The 21808-nt window shown below is 42.1% G+C and overlaps 4 protein-coding genes across 6 annotated transcripts; 2 read left to right on the plus strand and 2 right to left on the minus strand.

Annotated features, from left to right (window-relative positions):
- Window positions 1-166: 166 nt before the first annotated feature.
- Window positions 167-2781, minus strand: pop5 (POP5 homolog, ribonuclease P/MRP subunit). Its single transcript, XM_071518828.1, has 5 exons — window positions 2647-2781; window positions 2422-2564; window positions 1377-1526; window positions 992-1075; window positions 167-808 (listed from the first exon to the last, which is right to left on the minus strand). The coding sequence occupies exons 1-5, from the start codon at window positions 2664-2666 to the stop codon at window positions 702-704; spliced, it is 504 nt and encodes a 167-aa protein (XP_071374929.1). The 5' UTR covers window positions 2667-2781; the 3' UTR covers window positions 167-701.
- A 442-nt stretch (window positions 2782-3223) lies between these two features.
- On the plus strand, window positions 3224-8160 carry unc119b (unc-119 lipid binding chaperone B). Of its 2 annotated transcripts, none has more exons than XM_071518788.1 (5): window positions 3224-3637; window positions 4340-4453; window positions 5372-5480; window positions 5693-5865; window positions 5982-8160. In XM_071518788.1, the coding sequence occupies exons 1-5, from the start codon at window positions 3403-3405 to the stop codon at window positions 6092-6094; spliced, it is 744 nt and encodes a 247-aa protein (XP_071374889.1). In that variant the 5' UTR covers window positions 3224-3402; the 3' UTR covers window positions 6095-8160. The 2 variants fall into 2 exon arrangements, with proteins under 2 accessions (XP_071374889.1, XP_071374890.1); XM_071518789.1 differs by having other exon boundaries at window positions 5381-5480.
- Window positions 8161-8277: 117 nt separating this feature from the next.
- On the plus strand, window positions 8278-10958 carry cunh12orf43 (chromosome unknown C12orf43 homolog). 2 transcript variants are annotated; one of them, XM_071518829.1, is made up of 6 exons: window positions 8278-8403; window positions 8928-8958; window positions 9544-9642; window positions 9761-9834; window positions 9948-10035; window positions 10132-10958. In XM_071518829.1, the coding sequence occupies exons 1-6, from the start codon at window positions 8286-8288 to the stop codon at window positions 10517-10519; spliced, it is 798 nt and encodes a 265-aa protein (XP_071374930.1). In that variant the 5' UTR covers window positions 8278-8285; the 3' UTR covers window positions 10520-10958. The 2 variants fall into 2 exon arrangements, with proteins under 2 accessions (XP_071374930.1, XP_071374931.1); XM_071518830.1 differs by having other exon boundaries at window positions 9761-9826; window positions 9946-10035.
- A 320-nt stretch (window positions 10959-11278) lies between these two features.
- hnf1a (HNF1 homeobox a) lies at window positions 11279-18304 on the minus strand. Its single transcript, XM_071518827.1, has 10 exons — window positions 18006-18304; window positions 16535-16734; window positions 16156-16336; window positions 14419-14618; window positions 12858-13006; window positions 12623-12764; window positions 12316-12504; window positions 11862-11977; window positions 11664-11748; window positions 11279-11409 (listed from the first exon to the last, which is right to left on the minus strand). The coding sequence occupies exons 1-10, from the start codon at window positions 18302-18304 to the stop codon at window positions 11279-11281; spliced, it is 1692 nt and encodes a 563-aa protein (XP_071374928.1).
- Between the last annotated feature and the right edge of the window lie 3504 nt (window positions 18305-21808).

Consider the following 21808-nt stretch of genomic DNA (forward strand, 5'->3'; position numbering starts at 1 on the left):
AATGTGGTAGTAATGTGGGCCCCAAACGTTAAAAAATTCTCATTATTAGAATATTACACAAACTGTAGACTACTACTTTTGTTAATATTATCATGACCTATCATAAATCATCACAAATATCTTCAAAAACAACACTTTAATTTATAAACAAAATAAAAAATAGCACAAAACACAGTATAAATACACAAAATAAATGCAATAAATCTGCATAATCTGCATCTACATTATTATAAGGCCATGTTGTGGTATGTAATACATTTACATTTTAGGTATTTAGCTGACACACTCCAGAACAACTTACACTGAGTCCACTGTGACCAGATAGTAGTTCAGTGTCTTGCTAAAGGACACGTCAGCTCTGGGAATCAAACTTGTGACCTCCTTGTTACAGCACATTCACTTTAACCACTAGGCCATCCTGCTGCCTCACTTCACCAAACTACTTATGAGACAATTCATGACAAAAAATAATATGTGTCCCTCTGTTCCAGACAAGAATACAGTCAATTTTCTTCAATACTAAATTCTCTCAGCAGCTGTGGTGAACCTCTGTGTTTCCACAGAGCTTGAATTGGATTCATTCAAATTCTAAGCATGGTCTTTTCTATGAGTCCCATAACATAAAGTGACAGAACTGGGTATGTCCAAGGCAAACTGCATAGCTGCCTCCCTTTACTGCATGTAGCAAGATAACAATGACGTCACTCTTCATCATCTTCTCCAGTCTCTGCTTCGTCTTCAAATGCTTCCTCGTTTCTTCTTATCAGGGTGCAGTTCAGTATTGCTTTGCGAACCTGTAGTTTTTCTTCTGCAAATGGAGAAAGGAAGCATTCAACTGACCGGCATTTTTATTTGTCTTGTATTTTATTTCTGTTATATGACAGGAATTGAGTGATCACAAACGTTTGACCAATAGGAGCAAGTGAATACATGGACTACTGGATGTAATTATAAAGTTAAGCATGAACAGGATTATATCTTAATCCCTTACCTTCGTTTTTACATTTAGGGAGCATCCGATGGAGCTGCTGGGTGTTGTATCGGACCAGAAACTTCTGACATGTTCTGATTGTTCCTGGGAGAAAATAACTTATCTTTACACAATGTTGAATTAATAACTCAGATTTTTAAGAAGGCTGTCTGATTTATCATGAAATGGGGTCCTTTCAGTCGATCCAAAAATCACTAGCACCAGTGTTTTGATTATTACAGTATTGGAATCAGACGTTGTTAGTATTTGTCATTGAGTTGTTAGCAATGCAAATGACCAACAAAACCACTAAAATGCAATGACACCCAGTTCATGATAAACCAGATATGCTAATTAAAATAAATCACAGTGGGTAACAGTGTTATTTAGTTCATGTTTCTCTTACCTCCCACATGCAAACAGCTCAGGAAACATGGTACTTTCTGCCCTTGATTTTCAATACTAGTAATAAAAGGCAGAGCAGACCAGATGAGTCTGTAACAACTTTTGGGGCAGCGCAGGAATACTATTCCAGTATGGGCATTCAGATATTTCACTGAGAAGAAGAAAAGACAGAGAGACCTCAGTTCATACTGCAACATCATGAAAGTACCGTGTGATGAGAGAATGTTACACAGTTTAAAGTGACTGGGAAGATGATTGATTATTCATTAGTGTCAAGACCAGCATCATCAGCCAAGAATCAGAAGGGGTGATACGGGCCAGGGGATCCCAAATGTTCTCATGTCAAGGCTTCTCAATCTCAAACAGATAGAAATTAGGTCATGAACCCCCATCTGGTAAGATTTGTCTGAGGGACAGCAATTTGAGAAGATTTTTGTTGTTGGATATGATTTGGTGCAGAACCAGATGACTGTTTATACTGTAGGTGAGGAGATAAAAGCAGGGAGAGTGAAACCTCTAATCAGAATAATCATAACATCCTCTCCCCGTCCTAACTTCACTATCATAAATAACATAAATCAATACAATGAGCAATTACTTCACACGGACTGGGTCTCACTGTCAGCCTAGAACAAGGCAGTAGATTTAATTTCTGAAACAGCTAGTTGGGGTCCTCAGTTCTGGTAGGGTAAGTTTAAAGCTGTTGCCAAATCTGGTAGAACATAACTTTAAGAACATTTATGTATGAAACTCTTCAATTTGGCAAAGATCGAATACTCCAATCAGCAACCAATCAGTAAAGTAAAGTTGAAAAATGAACTTTAATAATTAATTTTCGTTTTATTCACACAGTATGCCTCCAGCAAGATGCACCATGGAGGACGGTAAAGTGCAAAGTGAACCAATCCTAAAAATTGAGGAGGGTTATATATGCCCAATTTACCAACGGACACTAATGATTCATTAAACGTAGTGTTTCATCAGTTATGTAAACAAGGTCACACTGAATTGCTAGATTGTGTATTTTCCTGGTCTAGATGTAGTACCGGAGAATCTAATGCTGCAGAGCGCTGCTCCGTAGTCTCCGTGTGTGCGGGCCACCGCCGCCTTCACTGCCGTGGCGACCGCCCGGTCATCCAGCAGCAACAGGCTGCTCCGGTCCGACACGTTGACTTCGCACAGTAAATATCTGCCGACAGAAGAGCTACCGTCAGAAACGAACTGTGAACACACGCTTTGATGACAGTACATACAAATGGAGCACATTTTACCTTGACTTCAGGCGCACCATCTTTTTCTTCTTCAGTGGGGATTTCCGGCAACAAACTACCTTCCATTCTAAGTTGCATTAGCGCCACGCAGTGGACACTCCAACACAGTGAATAGACTGCAGGCTGTACAGAACATATCACGGCTCGGTTTCTGTAGGCTACATAGGCATACTAACCTGACGCGCCAGATGCTTTGTGATCGTGATCTCGCGAATCCAGCTGCCTCGCGAGGTAATAGGCATAGATCCATGCTATGCAATATCCAGAGCATACTTTAACACAGTGGGGAACTGAAAACGGTCACAAGTTATTCCTTTTTTGTATTGAGATGTTAGAGGACGAACAGAGAATAATAGGTGTACAGAGACATGTTACAGCGTACATATCACATATTGAATAAAGATAGAATATGAAACCATTTGGCAGACTTCTTACAGGGAAGTAAACAGAGTTCAAGATTTTCAATAAATAAGTTCTTTCCTTTTTTTGATGGCGGTTTGCTGACAGCTTACAGGGTGCATTACCACCACCCACTGGTCTGGAGTGTAGACAAGTCGGGGTCGCCCGGGTTCTAAACCAGGCGTACCCCCTTCGGTAACTATGCCAACCGCCAGCGTTGGCAGCCAATCACAATCTTACTTTCTCGTCCTCCATACACGTTTTACGCCATCTTGAAATTACACCCGCAGTTTCTCAAATAGCTCCCAAAATAAAAAGCACAACAACTTTCTACATTAAGTTGCCACAGTAGCCGATATGAACGGTTCTCGAAACAAAACGGCGCCGGCAGTCAACAAAGGACAGACGGACACAGATACCGGCTCGACTGCGAATTCCAGGGATCGAAAGTCTGGAGGAGGAATGCTAAAGAAACTGAAGTCGAGACGCAGTCAAACGGATAAGTGGCCTGTTGTCACAGAGGGTGAACTCAGGGCGCTGGGAAAAGATATTACTCCGGACCAGGTCTTGGGTCTCCGTGCTGTTGCCGAGGGTATGTAGCTTGGTCTTCATTAGTGTCGTTGAAATCACGTCGCGAGATCCATGATCGGACACAATTTTGCTAGCTCTGGCGAGATTTCAGCCTTTCCAATAAGTTCATCAGTTGTGTCAGTATAACCGCAAACAAACCACTGATTAACAATGTAAAAGTAGTTGTTCGTTTGTGTAACCTATGTTTTGATAACCAATGCAGCCGTTGAACCCTCCGAGTCGAACCTCTAGGTCCGTTATCGGACACTCGTCCAACCACGGTCGTGGCTAATGCTTAATGCCTGCTATTGTTTTGGCCTTTTCCCGGACCAGATAACAATGGCATTACTTCCCCACTCACCCGCAACTATTTGATGAAAATCTGGTGGTCCGAGTATTGCCCACTACTACAAGGCTTAGGAGCCGGAAAACATAACGGCGACCATTGCTCGTTTAGCGCTAGCCGAATTCGATAAGCAGAGATCTGATTGACTTTGTACTCCAAAATATGTGTGTAGGGTTACAAAATTCTGCACATGTATCGGTAAAGTTATTTAAATATCATGGACTGCCTGTTTGTGGCATTGGAAAGGGGCCAGATGCACGTCAGGTAGGGCCCGTCCGATAACGGATGCTCGCTAGCTGTCCGATAATGGCCATATAGAATCGAGTGCTATTGTGTTTGTTTTAACCTTACCACACACACTGACATTTCCTATTCCAGATTATCTTTGCAAACCTGAAGACAATATCTACAACGTTGACTTTACACGTTTCAAAATCAGAGATCTGGAGACAGGGACGGTGCTGTTTGAGATTGCCAAACCTCCCAGCTGCGGTAAGAGATGGTATACAATATGAAGCACTCATGTTCCTATAATATATGACCCATATAGCATAAACAACACCAATTATTAACCCATTATCTGCTTAAAAATATATAATATGCAGTTATTCAAAACGTTCAGAGATTGGGAGATTTATTTTATTCTCAGAGACATTTTCTTGCACAGCCAGATATAGTTCTGTTAAGTTTGGCATTGACAGCTTCCAGTAGCAATCTGACTGCTCCAACAGTTATTTTATCATTGTTATCACTGCAATGATAAACTTTTCATACTTTAATTTTACTCTCATTTGAAACATTGGCCAACTTTTGAGAGCCAGTCTGAAGAAGCATGCATAGAGGAACAGTAATGTAGCTCAGTCATACTGTAGCCCTTAGGTACTGAGTCAGCACACTACAATACAAACATCTCAAACATAACAGCAGTCTGCCCCAGGGTGTGCTGTGTTTAGCTCTCATGTGTGGCATACTTCAGCTTCTAGGCTATCACTTGTATCGCTTCTTTTTTACCGATAACACTGGACCTGGATGTTAAGGAAGTATCGAGGGACCTTTTGAGTCTTTTGAAGTTAATTTCATTGATTTTAATTTCCACTAATGTAGTGACACCACTCTTACAAATCATATATCAGTGGACTCAATATTGACTGAACATTACACAAAGGCTTATCAAAGGCTTTTTACAATATCTTCTGGATAATTATTTTAATTCAGACAGAAATGTATAACATTATGTACCTTTGCATTGGCATAATTCAATGTACAATTACAATATTTCATTGTTCTTACGCAGTTGCTCACACACGTTTTTAATATCTGCAAATGTTAACCAATTACTGTATTTTTGATCATCCTGGTTACAACTGGATGCCTGCCGTCAGCACTTTTAAATGGAGTTTTCTGTATTAGGACCTGTAGACCATGAAGAGGAAAGTGGAGATGCAGACACCAGTGCTGGACGTTTTGTGCGGTATCAGTTTACACCAGCCTTCCTAAAACTGCGCACTGTTGGTGCAACGTAAGTAAATGGACTGAACAGAAGAAATGTTCTAATCCAATCATAAGCCACTTTATTAGGCCGGTTGAAACTAGTTGAACATGTAACAGTCAGCCTTTTTCTCTCTCTCTCTAGACAAAGTTTACTCTTCCAGTAGCCAGCTCTTCATATAAAACTATAATGACAACTGTTTTGTCAATTTTGTTTTTCTTCTCTCTCTTTCCAAACCTCAGTGTGGAGTTCACAGTGGGCGACCGGCCCATTAACAGCTTTCGTATGATTGAGAGGCATTATTTCCAGGGGCGCCTTCTCAAGAATTTTGACTTTGACTTCGGCTTCTGCATTCCTAACAGCCGCAACACGTGCGAGCACATTTACGAGTTTCCACAGCTCCCAGAGGACCTCAGTGAGTTCGAGTCTGCTTTGGTCAGCCAGTAATGTTATACCTGTAGCATGCATATTTAACACATAATCCATTTCTTTCTTTCTTTATTTCTTTCTTTCTTTCTTTCTTTCATACAGTTCGCCAAATGGTGGACCACCCTTACGAGACCAGATCAGACAGTTTCTACTTTGTGGACAACAAACTAATCATGCACAACAAGGCAGACTACGCCTACAACGGTGGTCAGTAATGCCTGAAGGGAAGAATGTGTGCAATATATCCCAGGGATCAGATTTCCCTGGATTACAACCACCCAAAAGCTTCTTTTTGGGGAACAGAAGTATTCTCTCCTTTTCGGACATTCCTATGAACTTGACAACATTCTTCAGCAACAACGGACCGCATCTGCCTTGATAAGAAATCAATGATTCATTCATCAATACCTCATCCTGCTCAGTTTTTGGGACCCAGAGTAACGTTCTGTTAAATATTTCTCTGATATAAAATTGACTGAAACTTCTTTGCGCTGTTTGTTGGATTGTCACATGTTATAAGTGTCTCATGTTACTGCTTGAACACTTTTGCCTTGAGTTTGCTGTCATCTCTTCTGGGAAGGGACACAATTTGAGTCACCAGACTTCTCACTGCAAACCATATAGATTGTGTTAGTTATGACTTTTCCTTGAGTATATACCCTTTGTAAGTGACAACTGTGGTTCCCTTATGGAACAGCGAGCATTGACTAGGTGTATGACAGTATTGCCAGTCATAGACGCTCTTGTAGCAGTAGTTGACATTATCCGTTGACTTTCATTGTCCCTTAGTTATCTACGGTCAGTTTGGAGACTTGAGGATAGTTGGTTTCCATTAGCATTAGTAATCTTTCAGTCACAGCAGACATTTACACTTGTTGGCCAGTTTATTAGGTAAATTATTAAGTCCACTGATCTAGTAACGAGTTGGACCCCTTTTAATTCAAGAACAGCATGCATTCCTTTCAGGGTGTCAGGTGTCATGTTCATCCCTGCTGACATCTGTTATGTGCCCTATTTCACTGGAATTTCACTGGAATTGTAACCTCTGGACATGTAGACACTGCCTTGCATGAAAAGCCTAGAGTTACTGGAATTGGCACACCTTACAATGACCATACCATGCCCAAAATTGTTTAGGTTGCTCGCTCTACCCATTCCAATGTTCAGTCACACAGTAACTGAATCCCATAAAGCCTGTCTGCCTGGCTTACTTGGCAAGCCACGACACTGAATCCCTATCTGTAGGAGTTAAGTTTCCTGAACAGTGTGGTATACCTAATAAACTGGTCACTGAAAACAAAGTCAGCACAGTAGCACACAGCATGACAGTACAGCGTCTGATGTAGCTTGGTAGTTCTGATACAAATATATTCGTAATCAGAGACAGTAGGGGAGATGCAAGATTTGCCCGTTTCCCTACTCATGAAAGCCTGGTTAAGTTTTAGTTGCTGTTTCAATGTTCAAATAATATTCAAATAATCTGGGCTTCCTGTTATTCTGCACTACAACATCGATTCCCTGTGCCTTGTATTCAGACTGTCATTCTCCTTTTGTATGTGATATAATCTTGTACTTCATCCAGCTGTATGGCGAGCGCTGCAGCTTGATGCATCTTTCAACCAGTGAGCTGAAGGCAAGAGACTTCAGCTCCTCATATCAAGCTCTCTGCTACCTGTGATATCCAACTGTTACTAATGCTGCATTCAAGTCATATCGGATTTACCGTAAATACAAACTTCCAACTGGGGAAAAGCGTTCATGTCAACCTCCTAGTGGTAATTACAAGTGGGATATGTGGGAAGTGTTTTGCAGGCTCTGATATTAAACCCTTGGTGTCAGAACTGTGTCAACACAACTGGTAAACAGCAAATAATAAAAATAACATGATCAGTTATATTCCCAACCCTATTTATGAAAAGCAAGCAACATCTCCTGCAGTTACTTTACATTTGATTTTAACCAACACTTTCCTCCAGTTCTTCTGATATGACATGAACGCAGCATAAGGCTCTGGCATTTTAATTGGATTCTGATGTCCTCTGCTCTGTTTGAAATGTAAAATGGGAAAACAATTTTCACATGCTTTTTTTGGCTTTATTTTTCACAAAGTGACAGGAATGACAAATTCATTCTTTAAACCCATAGCTGTTGTATTTCGAGACCTTTGACTTCCTCTGTTACTACAATGTGAGGATCCTGATAGAACTACCTAGACATTTTTTTTTGCTTTGTACGCGTTGAGTTGTTTGAACTGTTTGTTTCTAAAAGTTATGTGAAGAGGGTGATGAATAAAAGCACATATCTGAAGAACACATTGTACAAATACTGTGCCCTCACGGACAGACTACATTACCCACAATCCTTAGCTCAAAAACAGGCAACTCCAACACAGCACGTGTGTGTGTCATGGCGGCCCCCGCAGGAAGGATGGCTGGTGCTTCTGGTGATTCCAGTAGCAGTGAGGATGAAGCTCTTCAAAGATGTAAGGAGGCAGTTTGGGACACACTGGCTGGCAAGACGACAGGTACAACGTTTTGTTAACGTCAATTACTAGTGCTCGAGGAAGTGAACATTTCCCCATAGTAGAAATACCCCGATAGACACAATATTACTCTGGTGAAAGTCCATCTCATATTCAGATATTAAGGTATTTGTAATTAAATGTAGGCTTACTTCAATAACAATACATATTATACACAAGCTCATAGTCCTTGTGGGATTTCAAAGCTTGTTGCCTTCACCTCTAAAAGTGTGTAACTGGTTGGTGCTCCATATTCTGACTGTTTGCATCTGGCTAAAATCTAATAAAATGCATTATTTTAACTGACTTACTGCATATTTTGAATGCAACCAAAGCCAATTTTACGTTACCAGAGCTATATTACCATTGAGTAACATAACGAGCATAATGTCACCTGCAAATAAATTAGCTAGGCCATTCAAGTATTAAGAATGCACTACAGTAACTTACTTGAGTAAAGGTTAGTGACACTCCAGCTCTGCTAATGACTGCTGTTATACTTTATATACTACGTTATACTATTTCAGACGGGGAGACCAATGGCAAACAATCACGACGGTGAGTTAATGTATCACATATTGATCACTAATTCTAAATCCATATGTAAGTTAAAGGTAGCTTCACCCACCGATATTCATATATAATCTTGTATCATATAGTATCTAGTGTAATCTAGTGTCTGTAGCCCTACACAACTGTTTTAAATTACAATGCCATTAGAAAGTTCTAGTTCTCTTGATGCACATTTATCCCCATCACAACGCATAGTGAAGTCTAGAGAGTAAATATGAAGAATTTGCTCCCAAAGTTAGTAACTAAAGAATCAATATTCTTATCAAGATGTGCAGCTGCTCCATTGAAAGCAAATGGGATAGTGTCTGTGTAGATATTTTTTGTCATAAATTTCTCATTAATTTATTTTTTATAATGCCAACTTTTTATCTGCAAAAAAAAAACAAAAACATCTTTTAATGGATGTGGAAGCTGAAATGATGTAGCATTCCCTCGGCAACCCATCACAACATGTAAAAGACTCAATGATAATGTTCTTTATTTATGCATCAGATATATACTTTATATTAATATCTGAATATGAGACATGGAAGATGTTTTTATATTGTCATGCTGTCCATGTAAAACCAGCGTTGTTGTATCCGAGCATGAACACGACGGCAACGAGCTCCAGGTCAGCCAAGGGTTTCGCTCACACGTCGCCAAAAAGTTGGGACATTTCCTCGACAGGTACTTTTTTTTGACTTTGGATGTTTATATTTCAAAATGACAATCCCATCATGGAGTTTGGAATAGACACACATTCACAGCTGATTTATGCAGAAATCCTTATAAACTGCACCGTCAGTTGCATTTCAGAGATGCAACCTGGAACTTCATCCCGTGCAGAATCGACAAACTGGGATGATGATGATGATGAAGGTAAAGTGTATAATTGTGCTAGTACTTGCTGCTCCTATACAGTCAAAGAAGATGCTGTTATTGCTCTCGCCTCTTGAAATGCAGGGTTGGCCATTTAGTGTTTTTTCTTTCAGGATTTCGTCTGTTTTCGACGTCAGTCCCAGGACAGACAGCTGATGATCCTCCACCCCCTGTGAGGCGTCGGCCCGTTCCCAGCTCAAGGTTCTGCTTCGTTTTTGTTGTTTTTGTCAGCAAGTTGAACGGTTTCAGTAGTCCTTAGTTTAACTTTGTTTTTGTACGTTTGTCCACTGCTCACAGTGACAGCGACAGTGAGATGGAAAGCAGGCTGAGGGAGGCGGCGGTGTCAGTCAGAGATCTCTTACCCTCGTCTTCGCTGCCCAGTACAGTCTCATCTGCCTCGACAGAGCCTCCCTGCTCAGAGACAGCACAGAAAAAGAAAAAGAGAAAAAAGAAACACGCAGAAGAAGAGGAGCGAGAGGAGAATCCTGTTCCTAAGAAAAAGAAAAAAAGGAAGCTGAATCAAGAGGAGAGTGAACAGGCGTTGAGGAAGTTGGACTCTGAAGGGTCTAATGGTGAGAATGGGATCTCAGAGGAGGGGAGCAGCATACAGCCCAAAGTGAAACGGAAAAAGAAAAAGAAACAAGAAGCCATAGGAGGAAATTCAGAGGGAGAAGCCTTGAACTGACTCTTCTGACTAACCTCTCAGTGTTATTGGATGTTTGGTTCTGCTCCACATTGCCATATACTGTCACAAATCCAACTTTGAAAGATTGGATAGTAAAATTAACATTATCAAAAACATTTTGAGGATATTTTAGGATGCCATGTTTTACATAATCTAGACAGTTCTATATGCAGTCCTGTTACGAGACAGTAAAGGTGTGTCAAATTTTTTATACCACTGCCCGTGATTAATCTCGAAATAATCTTGATCATAAGAGATTCTCATAAATTTGTAAAAAGTAGTTATTTTTTTCTACTCTACTCCTCGCTCACTGGTGACTCCCACCCTATTATTTCATTTCATCCTCCTTGTGTTTTCAAGGCAGTTTACACCAAGTTTGTGCAGCATGTACAATTTATGAATATACATTACAACATTTATTTTGAATAAAAATGCATTTTGGTGCTGATTTTCAATTGATTTTTTTTTTTGTCTTATCAAAAGTGAATCTACTCAGATGTTGGTCCTTGTTCATATTCTATTACAATGGTGTGGAGACGAGTTTCAGTCCGAGGGTCTTTGAAATACCAAGGCTGAATCCTCCCAGGTCCAGACAGCTGCTGTGGTCAGTGACTCCAGGGGTCCTCATCAAACTTGTCAGTGGTTTCTCTGGAATTTTTCACCAGAGGTAGTTGTCCGTCCCGTTAAGAGGATTTATAAGTCAATTGATCCACCCCCCAAGTTCAGCTGATATTGTGGTGACGCTGCATTAGAGCAGTACTACTGTGCAGTGGAGACCAACTGTGTAGGAATGTAGGAGCTGATGTCTGTTGGTGAAGGTGACAGGAGGTGAGACTGGTGACTCTCTGTGGTTTGAGATGCTGGGTACAGCTCTAGGCTCTCAGAGGAAACTGTCAACAGAAAACAGATCAGTAATTTATCGAGTACTGGAAAGGTTCTGGCAACATTGTTCCTTTACAGTACAGAGGTGTACAAACAGGGAGTGCAGGCAGTACAACCGCACCTGCAACCATAATACTGACCTCTGATAAAATGATCACTGGTCAGTTATAGGCAGTGGGTCCCATATAAACACGTGATGATGCAGCCCCAAAAGTGTTACAGCAGGATGTAAATGTTTAGGTGTTTACTTAAGCCTGTGTACCTGGTCCAGGTGTGTGTGGCTGCAGATGGAGAGAGTCTTCCTGTAAGGGCGGCTCTGTCTGTTCCTCTGGATCCGCTGTTAGAATCTGTCCAACAAAAAAAATCAAGGACATGTTTTTATTACTAGATTAGGTTCATATTGCGATGCCTTTTTGCTCTGGACTCCCTAACATACAAAGCACCCCAGCAGTCCCAGTACCTGTCTGACAGCAGCGAGGCTGGTCAAGGTGCCCAGGCTGCTGCCGTCAGCGATGACCATGGCTTGGGACAGCAGGCTGGGCGAGGGGTACTGGGGCAAGTCAGACTTGTTGTACACTGCAATGGGGAACAGATAAATGTTGCTTTACACAACAATAATATCATTAACAATAATATCAGGGGCGGCTGTGGCTCAGGAGGTAGAGCGGGTCGTTCACTAATCAGAAGGTCGGTGGTTCGATCCCCGGCTCCTCCAGTCCGCATGTCGAAGTACAGGATACTGAACCCCAAATTGCTCCCAATGGTTGCACCCTGCGTCGTAGCTTGCTGCCATCGGTGTATGAATGTGTGTGTGAATGGGTGAATGTAGGCATGTTGTAAAGCGCTTTGGATAAAAGCGCTATATAAATGCAGTCCATTAATATCATTTAGCATCATTTTTTTTGCTGCCTTACTGTGACACGGCAGCTGTGCCATGGTCGCCATGAACGGACTGGGACCCATGTGACTCGGGAACTGCTGTGCTATTGGCTGCTGGGGAGAGGTGTGAAGCTGCTGCTGGAATGAGATGGGCTGAAGAGTGGTGAAACCGCCCCCCACGTTGTTTATAACAGGTACGGTCTGAGGTTGAGTGGAGGCTAAACCTGTGGATCAACAACAACAAAAAATCAGGCAAAGACATCCTTCTCTCAGCATCTGTTGTCATTCTTGAAGAGAAAAGAAGGGGATACAGTTGGCTTTGTGTAGAGTAAGTAAGGTTACCTATGAGGAGAGAGGACTCTCCCAGGCTCATAACGCTGGGCAGCGAGGCCATGATGAGGCCCTGCGGGGGGGCAGGGGAGGCAGACAGACTGTGCAGTGAGGTCAGAGTGCTTACTGGGGGCAGTGGGCCACCGCTGGACACCTGGGACCAGAGGATAGCATGACAATGATGAGTGATGGCAGCCATACAGACAGTCTATAATAACTAAGGACCGATTGTGATATGAGCTCTCACCGGTTTGGGATTATGCGTCTCCAGGAGTGTGTGGCTGGGCTCCAGTTGGACTGGACTGACCAGCAGGCGTCCCCCTAAACCCCTGTCCCCTCCGCCACCTCTGGCTGGGCCCAGGTTGTCACATGGCATTTGCTGGTCATACTTCATACCTGGAAAACAAAACAAATCAGGACCCATTGTTCACTGTATGGGTTCATATTTTAAAGCTGCACTAGGCAACTTTGCATGTCGGACAGCTCCAAATGGCAGTGAGAGGTAGCCGAAATTTGAGCTTCAATTCCCAGAAACCCTGTAATGTAATGTCAGCAAACTGCACACAGCACACTCATGGTTACCAACCCGTCTGTGACGCTTTATACCCTCAGTACTCAATTCCAGTCCTTGAGGTCCGAATCCTGCAGATTTTTGTTCCAAAAACCATCGGATGTCGGACCTCGAGGACCAGGACTTTATACCGCAAGTTACCGTAGTACAGTGGCTGAGATGTGTCGAACAAACTGCATATCCAAAATGCTTTGCAAATTTGAAAAACACAAGCGCATTAACGGAAAACACAAATGCAAAAGCCACAACACAGATGCAAAAGCCACAACATAACAATGGAAGTGTTGACAATGAAACGGGTGACCTATTATTGCCGGCGGACCCAGACTGCTGCTGGTTTTCTAACATACCAGCTAGTTAATTATAGTTAATTGCATTCACCTGGCATCCCAGGTGTAAAACAGTTCCTGATTAGATGGCTGGAATGAAAACCAGCGGGGCTCTAGGCCGCGGGGACCAGGACTGAGAACCACTAAGGTAAAAGATCTATCTCTGGACGGTGCACTTGCTCATTGCTGATTAGGAGACAGATTGTATTTTGGTCTTAAATTCTGATTTGTCATTTCCTGTGGCTGGAGAAGCATTCATATCCGATTACAGAATTTCATTTGGGAAAATAGGGCGAAACTATAAGTCTAAATTAGTGGGGATGGGACGCTCTTCTCCATTGCAGCCCCACTTTGTAATTTAGGCTGAAGAGACAGGTGTATTTTTACATAAGAATTTTGCCTTGTGCAGCTTTAAATGTGTATTATCATGGATATTACCAGGAACACATAAAGCAGGCAAAAGCAGTATTATAAACCAGATAGCTCTGGTCCTCAGTCCTCAGTTCTGATTGACTGAGTCATGTTCACAGCCATTGTAAAAAAAAATAAAAATGCAAACTGAAAATCACCACTCATACAGCTACTTGTGTCGCTTAGCAACCATGTTTAGCTACTGCTCAAGAACTACAGTACATTGCTTGGCAGAAGAATAACATTTCATTGTTATCATTATTTAATTGTCATTGCTTCAAAAAAAAGATTTATTCATTTGTGTTCTCTGTATTACAATTGTGTGTTACTGCCGTTTTACATAAGCCTAACAACGCCTCTGAGCTGTTCTAAAATCACTGTAAAGCACAGCTTCTTATTGAAAGTGTCCAAAGGAGATGAATTTTGAAAAACACAATCTGAAAAACACATCCCTCATGGATCCAAAACTGCATTAGTGAAGGTTGTTAGGTTATTACCCTGCCCAGGACTAGGTGGGAGGGTGTGGTTAGAGGAGGCAGTCTGGGTAGTAAAAGGCGTATCCAGAGCCAGTTTGTGGCGGAAAGCCTCCTCTTTGCGGCGGTTGGCGAACCAGTTGTAGACCCGGACCTCAGTCACCAGGTTAGAGCCCAGGCCAGCGAGCTGGGAGGGAGACACCCCCCTCTGGAGACACTCTGCCCTGAGGGAGGAACAGCACACCAACACATGGCTTTAGATATTAAACTGACTTTTTGGGAGTTTAGCCCATTGGCAAGGCCGGCCCAAGGCATAAGCGAACTAAGCGGCTGCTTAGGGCCCCCGCCTGCTTAGGGCCCCCAAGAGCGCTTGAAATGTTTGGTTTTTTTGTGATATATTATATTATGTCAATGGTAATCATACAAAAACGCAGTATTATGTTAACGGGCTGGCTAGCTAATACTGCTGGTTTAATCAATTCCCGCTGCCTCTGTCAGAGCTGGTGTCACGTTCATGCGCAATGCACACTTTTGATGCAAGCAGGTTACAGTCCTCTCCTCTGCGTCGATGCAGCAAAAAAGTAATGTTGCAAAAAAGGACATATCCTTCTGGAGCAGAGAAAAGAAAGAAGAAGAAAACAGAACATGAGAAAAACAAAGATAAAGGTATGTTTGCATTACAGGTGGGCGTCTGGGCGATATGGCAAAAATATATCACGATTTCTTTCAGGCAGGATCATGATCCACGGGTTCTTTTTCATGTTGGTTTTTAAGACTATTTTGCAAGTTACTGAACAGTACAACCAAACTATTTTCCTTATTTAAAAAAATATAGCCCTACAAGTTAACAAAACCTAAAAGAAAAAAGAATAACAGACCATTTAGGCATTGTCTGCTGGTTTATTTTGTTACTTTTCAGTACACCACGTTCAGTATGCCACTTAGTACTGTATCACTTTGAATATTAAAGTGCAAATTAACGCCAGACCACTCTTGTGAGTTTGGTACCTTGTAAGATTAAAAACCATAGAAGGGTAAAAACACGCCAGGCTGACATTGGTATGATGTAAGAACACAGCTACAACTAATAAAATGGATAATGGGTGTGTTAGATTTACAGTAGGTGTGCGAATGATCAAGCATTGACAATAGTTAATAGTATTGGCGGCGGTGGGGGGCCCCCAAATCAAATTCTGCTTAGGGCCCCATAAAGGCTTGGGCCGGCTCTGCCCATTGGTCACCTTACCCAATATGTGACGAGAGGATTGGCAGCAAAATCATTTCTGTGAGTCTTGTAGATAGCTCTGTCTGGCGAGCATGCTAATGTTTTAGCATAGAGTACCTTAAGTAATCGTAGGCGACTAGCATTATCCTAAAAGTGAGAAAATGAGAACCTTTAGCAGCTCTAAGGCTGGATGGTTAGTTAATTTTACTGATTTTTTTAACTCAATTTTTTCGGAACATGCCAGGCTTGTTTACTGGATTGGTAAAATTTTGTAATGATGAAAATTTTGATTGATTTTGATTTCTTTTCATAAGTTCTGAATCTACATTCCATAGAATAAAAACCAATACCAACATTGAATCACTAAAAGGTTTATCCTCATACTTCATGCTAGGCTCATGTGATTTCTTAACATGCTGTATGCTAAAGTGTTAGCATGCGCACCAGACAGCTACCTACTGGAGACACAGAGATGATTTTGGCACCAGTCCTCTCGTCACGTGGCATCATGGCTTGGTATCATCTGTATGTCTCACCTGTTACACTCCTCCACCAACCCCTCTCTCTCCTCCTTGCTAGGGTTCTTCTGTCGTTCGTAGGCGTGGAAGAGGATCTGCTGGGATGCCGGCCCCCATTTGAACCTGTTCCTACGTCCTTTCTTGGTGTCCTCTCCTTGGTCCTCAGCAGATGCAAGGCCGTGTCTGGCGTTGGTAAATTCTGAAGGGAATGGTCAGTGAATCTTACATGTTTTTATGGTGTTTCTTTTAATCGTTGTCTTTAACTCGGTTGAGTCTGTCTTGGGGAACTGATGTTTGATAAGGGAACCTCCCATTAGTTTCACGACAGAAAACAGAAATAATCAAAGTGAACATGAGTCTGGCAGGTTTGCAGCTCCACCGCTGACTGTATACTCACGCTGGCTGATCTCGCCCTGCTTCTTCACATACCAGCTGTACAGAGCAGCTCTCTTCTGGTTCTTCATTGGCGTGCCTTTGTTGAGGTGCTGGGACAGATGTGACTGGTTGAGTCCTGTGGACTCCACCACCTCTCTCTGGGGCAGGTTGTGCTGCTGCATGTAGCTTTTCACCATCTTTGCCACACGCCATGGGTCCTCCCTGTTAGACACAGACACCCGAAATGACAAAGACGTCATCTTTGTGTGTACATAATGCAGGATTGAAGAATCAAATTTGAAGTAACTTCTTAAAATAGATTTTTCAGACTTGCATTTATGTAATATTCTCATTGAATTTTATTCTTTTATTCTTGTTATTTTATGGCCTTTGTTTCCTTTATTTAAATGCTGCTTATCACTGTTATTGCTTATTTTCATGGTTCCCACTTTCTCACTGTTTTTAGAAATGTGCTAAATAGACAAAGCTTCTCATATACTACAAGGATATTGAGTATAAATCACACATATTTGCCAACATGTACATGTAAAAGTCACAAAGACAAAATGCATGACTACTCAGGGGGAAGCAGAGAGGCTTATTGACACAGAGAGATAAGGGAAAGCACACTGGGGCAAAGTCCAACCCTTCCACATCACTGGAGGGTAAAAAAAAAACCTGTTAACAGTTTATAAAGCCTCATTTGACGCTTCCTAACTTTCAGACCAGGAGTGAGTTAAATACACAAAACCTATACATTTACAAAAAGCTCTGAATTAACCAGATTTAAACTCAGCATACAAAATTTTTTTTAATCTGTGATAACAGTCATTGTTGAGTATTTCAGTACATATTTCTTATTCCATATCAATGTTTTGACCTTCTTTGAAATAATGTGATGACAAATACACATTGTGCATTCCAGATATTAGAAAAAATCTTTATCAATAATTGAGTAAGAAATATCACTCATGCTTTATGTAAACACAGCCTCCCATGCCCAGCCCTACTCCATTAATCTTCACCGATGCTTGTAGCTTATTTATTAAGAAATGGCCAGAGAATAATGATGGGGGTGGGTAATTAGTAACTAGCAAAGGAGGAACCCTCCTTTAAATTCACCTCAGAGGCCAGGAGAGATTGCAGAGAGAGGGAGAGACAGACTGAGAGCAGGAGAAGGAGGGAGGAATTGGAGAGAGAGAGGGGGCAACCAAACTTGAGAAGTACCCAAGAATAAAGGAATAGAAGGGATGTTATGAGGTAAACTGTTTCAACTCTCTGGTGCTCAGTTTTGACCATGTGGGAAGGAATAAACAGGAGAGCAGGGGAAATCAGAGAAGTGCTGACGATGGGGTAGAAGCTTTTTCAAATACTACACAGAAATCTTGCTTGATTATTTCCTATTAGAAGGAGCAGACAAGTAAGAATAGCGATTATGAAAGGTTATGGTGATTTTGCTGATGACACCCCCTGAGGATTTGGGATCTACTCACTGCAGTAGCTGGTCGACTTCAGCCCTCTGTCTCGCTGCTTCCTCAGGTGGAAGCCTCTCCAGGTCCCGGAATATGGGCGGTGGGAAATCCATTTCTCCCTCCTCGGAGCTCTCTCCGTCCCCCCTCTCTCCCTTCTCGGCCCCAGCGGCGGGCCTCTCTCGCTCCAGTTCCCCCATGGCTTGGACCAGGACGTCCCGGGACAGTCCGGATCCCAGCAGGGCCCAGATCAGCTGCTCCTGCAGGGCAGACAGGCGGCCCGGCCTCGCCTTGGCCGCCCCGGTCCTATCCTCTCCCTCCATTACACTGATGCCTGATCCTCGCTCACCTCGCTACCGCCGCGCAAACAAACTCACCGCTCTCATGTGCACTACCACACACAAACTACAGCCAGACACGCAGCGCCGGGCCTCATGATACTTGTAGTCCCTCTTCAGCTCAAGAGTAGAGATGGTATACTTTCATTTTCCCTGTTTGACTTTCCTCTCGATGTGTTCGGAGCTGCCTGGTTTTAGCTCTCCACCTGCTGTTTTGCTTTCAAAGGTCAATTTTCTTTTTTTTCTTTTTTTTTTTTTAGCCTTCCTCCTCTTCACCCCCTCCTCCTTACATGCGCCCTGTGAACTTTGTCCCCACTCCCTCAATCCCTAACAGTGAACAAAGTGCAGTCGAAAACAATAAATAAAAATGCAGTGATGTTACGGTCGCATGCAGAGCTGCAGAGGCAACAGCGTGTCTCTCAAGGCAAACATAGAAGTCACGCATGGAAAACATAAGGGAGAAGTTCCCCACATTATTTAGTGGGAAGTCCATTTATATGTATTCATAGATTATTTCTGATTTCACAGTGAAATTCAGCTTTGGGACAGACAGTGAAGCTCCTCTTATCCTTTTCTTTGAATTCTGGATATTCCAAACTGGTATTTTCTTGCACATGGAAAACAAAATGTCCAATATAGGCCAAACTTTAAGGTTATGCACAGAACTACTGTATATTAACTGAGCAGAAACATGGGATGACCTGTCTTGCATGCCACTAGAGAGCACTGTTGTATAACCTCTGGAACAGGATGTGGTTCAAGAGCAGCTGGTCTAAATATCTGAACTTCTCAGTATCAGGTTGTATCTCAGCACCCAAGTTACTAAACATTATTGGCCCTTTTGTATATACACTTTATTGATATGTAGAATGTTAGTTCCATTGCTGAGAAGTAAGTGGTCAGCATGGTGGAAACCTTTTTCCGTCCATTTGCCCACCTGTTGATATTTTCCCATTGCTGTTACTCTCAAGTCTCTGACTGTAACTCACTATCAAAGCAAAGTCCCCAAAAGCCCTGATGGTTTATAACATACTTCTCTCCTATCACCATGGAACTTCTTTGACTTTCTTGATTTTGTTATTCAGGCAGTCTGAATGTTTTCATTGTATGAGATACAACCATGAACATGCCTGAACTCAGTCTCAACAGCCCCCACAGGTGGTGTTAAACTGTAAAGTAACAGTGTAATTCCTGCTGTGGCTGTTTTGATAGACTTCTTTGTGCCGAATAAGATCTGATATTGTTTTCATTTGCAAATTCAAGATTTTTCCCCCAAAGTCTTTCTTTGTTTCGCCCTCTTCTTGTCTTTCTTTCACAAAGAAAGTTGGCATGGATGATAAGTTGGAACAGGACTGGAAAGGAAAGAGGGCAAAGTGAATGGAAGAAAAGCTTTCGAGAGTTAACGTAGTCCTTTATCTTTTCTCTCTCTGTGTAACCTTCTCTCTCTCTCTCTCTCTCTCTCTCTCTCTCTCTCTCTCTCTCTCTCTCTCTCTCTCTCTCTCTCTCTCTCCCTGTCTCTCTCTCTCGCTCTCTCTCTGGATCACCTTGTACCATTCTCAGGTTCAGCCTATCACCACCTTTTTGTGTGGAGCTCCTGTTACCCCACCCCACCCTTGGGAAGATGGCATTGTACTGTATTTGGAAGGGAAACAGAGCTCCCTCTATCTCCCTGAGACATACCACTGACCTGTAATTAAGTCCCATTGTACTATTCAGAGGACACTCCTCGCCAAAAGGGACAGGGGGCAGTGTGCAGACTTTCAACAGTACAGATACTGTTGTGACTAATGCTCAACCACACAGGCTGGTTTATCAAAAAGGACCACATGCAGCACACAGAAGAGCTCGCATTTTTCGCTCTCTAAAGAACTCAAAGCTATGTCGATGGGTAATGAGATACAATCCAGATTGTCCGTCTCTCATTAGTGAGCAATCGCTGGCTGCTCCTCTCTCTGTTGTTGCCACTCCCTCTCTCTCCCTCTCTCTCTCTCTCTCCCTGCCTCAGCCCAGTGTGCCCTCCAAACCCCCACCCACCCCTTCCCCGCCATTCAACCCCATTGATCATGCATGCAGAAATTTAACACACCCCTTAATTCCTGTCCAAATAGCCCCTGTCCCACTTTCGGAGCTTCGTCTGTTCGTCTGCAGAGGATAGAGTAGAGCAGGCCTGTGTGCAGGCGGGACACTAATCACACCAGCACTCAACATGGATGAACTGTGTAGGGAAACGGTCACAAATACAAACCTGTCCCAGCACAAATTGTATTACTTGCGGTATTGCTCTAAATATTCATGTTACTGGTAAGAACATGGACATCTATCTACCTGCTGCACATTTTTTGCCTGCCAACTTATAGATTTTGTTCTTATGGTTGTCCGACCCAATAGGACATGCAATGTTAATATGCACAAAAAAAAACCTCTTGAGCTCCAGAGTTCATGGTTCAAACTTTGCACCAAAACCTGACCTATGGGTAGGACGGCATTTATTTGACACCCACCATAAGTCAAAGCTGTCATTGTCTTTGTTTGAATTGCTCAGGCTACACATTGATCGGCCTTAACATTGGCTACCAGGTCACATGTTGAGTCAGTGTTGAGAAGATTAGCTGGAGCTGGCTTTGGTACTAATTAAATACTTAAAACCCAGCAATGAATGAGCACAGTACACAAACCTCCTGTTATACCACATTGCATAAGCCGGTTTGCAGTATGGAAGGTGTATTAAGACAGAGACACACTTTGTTGCTGATGCTATCAACACAGCTGTTAACATAAATAGCGGTAGCCTAAAATCAGTTCTCCATAGATGTTCACTCAGAATAACTTCACAGATAGCCTGTTGTTGAATGAAAGTTACTGAATCTAATTGTCATCCTTTCAAAAAAGAGCTATAGTAATCCTATACAAAATTTTAGATGGATACTTTACAAATATCACAGCAAAGCCATAAATCCCTATTTAAATATTAAAGGAATATTATAGTGGTATCATAGGAGATCAAAAATACCATTACGTAGAATAAAGTCACTGTAAACTCATTGAGGATCATAGACACACTTTATGTCCATATAAGAATTTGAATAGCATGATAAACTCACTATTGAGCACCTCAGACACACTATGAGACCCTATAGGAATATTACAGTGATTTTTCATTAGGGAAAAGTTGGCTTGCTGTTGATATAATATTTTTAAATAGGCCTCCTAGAAGTGAAGAGTGTTAACTAACTTCTCAACTTTAACTGTCAGGCAGTAGCTGTGGAAATGGATTCACTTGGCCTGACACACTGCACACAGCGTGTACTGGTGTGTGGTACAACTTTGATTATTTTGAACGACAGTTTGTGCGTTTGTATTTATTTTTCCCTCTGAAATTAATAGTTTTAAAGGTTATGTAGGGACTTTTGGTGTGTCTGTGGTACCCATAGTGAGTTTATAGTGATCTTAACGTCCTTTATGTTATGTTTATTATATATATATATAGCC

This window comes from Centroberyx affinis, unplaced genomic scaffold (genome assembly GCF_046629955.1).
Source record: "Centroberyx affinis isolate AG114_WGS23_722 - 3 ecotype Tasmania unplaced genomic scaffold, CSIRO-AGI_Caff_v1 ptg000635l_1, whole genome shotgun sequence".
NCBI lineage: Eukaryota > Metazoa > Chordata > Actinopteri > Beryciformes > Berycidae > Centroberyx > Centroberyx affinis.

Bases quoted from the DNA above. Each gene is read 5' to 3' on its own strand.
- pop5 (XM_071518828.1), bottom strand. From the start codon at position 2,666: ATGGTGCGCCTGAAGTCAAG. The intron at 2,565-2,646 runs GTAAAATGTGCT...TTCTGTCGGCAG, and splicing joins ATGGTGCGCCTGAAGTCAAG to ATATTTACTGTGCGAAGTCA. The intron at 1,527-2,421 runs GTACTACATCTA...TCTTCTTCTCAG, and splicing joins CTGCAGCATTAGATTCTCCG to TGAAATATCTGAATGCCCAT.
- unc119b (XM_071518788.1), top strand. From the start codon at position 3,403: ATGAACGGTTCTCGAAACAAAACGGCGCCGGCAGTCAACAAAGGACAG. The intron at 3,638-4,339 runs GTATGTAGCTTG...TTCCTATTCCAG, and splicing joins TCTCCGTGCTGTTGCCGAGG to ATTATCTTTGCAAACCTGAA. The intron at 5,481-5,692 runs GTAAGTAAATGG...TCCAAACCTCAG, and splicing joins CTGCGCACTGTTGGTGCAAC to TGTGGAGTTCACAGTGGGCG.
- cunh12orf43 (XM_071518829.1), top strand. From the start codon at position 8,286: ATGGCGGCCCCCGCAGGAAGGATGGCTGGTGCTTCTGGTGATTCCAGT. The intron at 8,959-9,543 runs GTGAGTTAATGT...ATGTAAAACCAG, and splicing joins AATGGCAAACAATCACGACG to CGTTGTTGTATCCGAGCATG. The intron at 9,835-9,947 runs GTAAAGTGTATA...TTTTTCTTTCAG, and splicing joins GGATGATGATGATGATGAAG to GATTTCGTCTGTTTTCGACG.
- hnf1a (XM_071518827.1), bottom strand. From the start codon at position 18,304: ATGGAGGGAGAGGATAGGACCGGGGCGGCCAAGGCGAGGCCGGGCCGC. The intron at 12,765-12,857 runs GTGAGAGCTCAT...CTCTGGTCCCAG, and splicing joins AGACGCATAATCCCAAACCG to GTGTCCAGCGGTGGCCCACT. The intron at 11,410-11,663 runs GTACACAGGCTT...TTCTGTTGACAG, and splicing joins GCCACACACACCTGGACCAG to TTTCCTCTGAGAGCCTAGAG.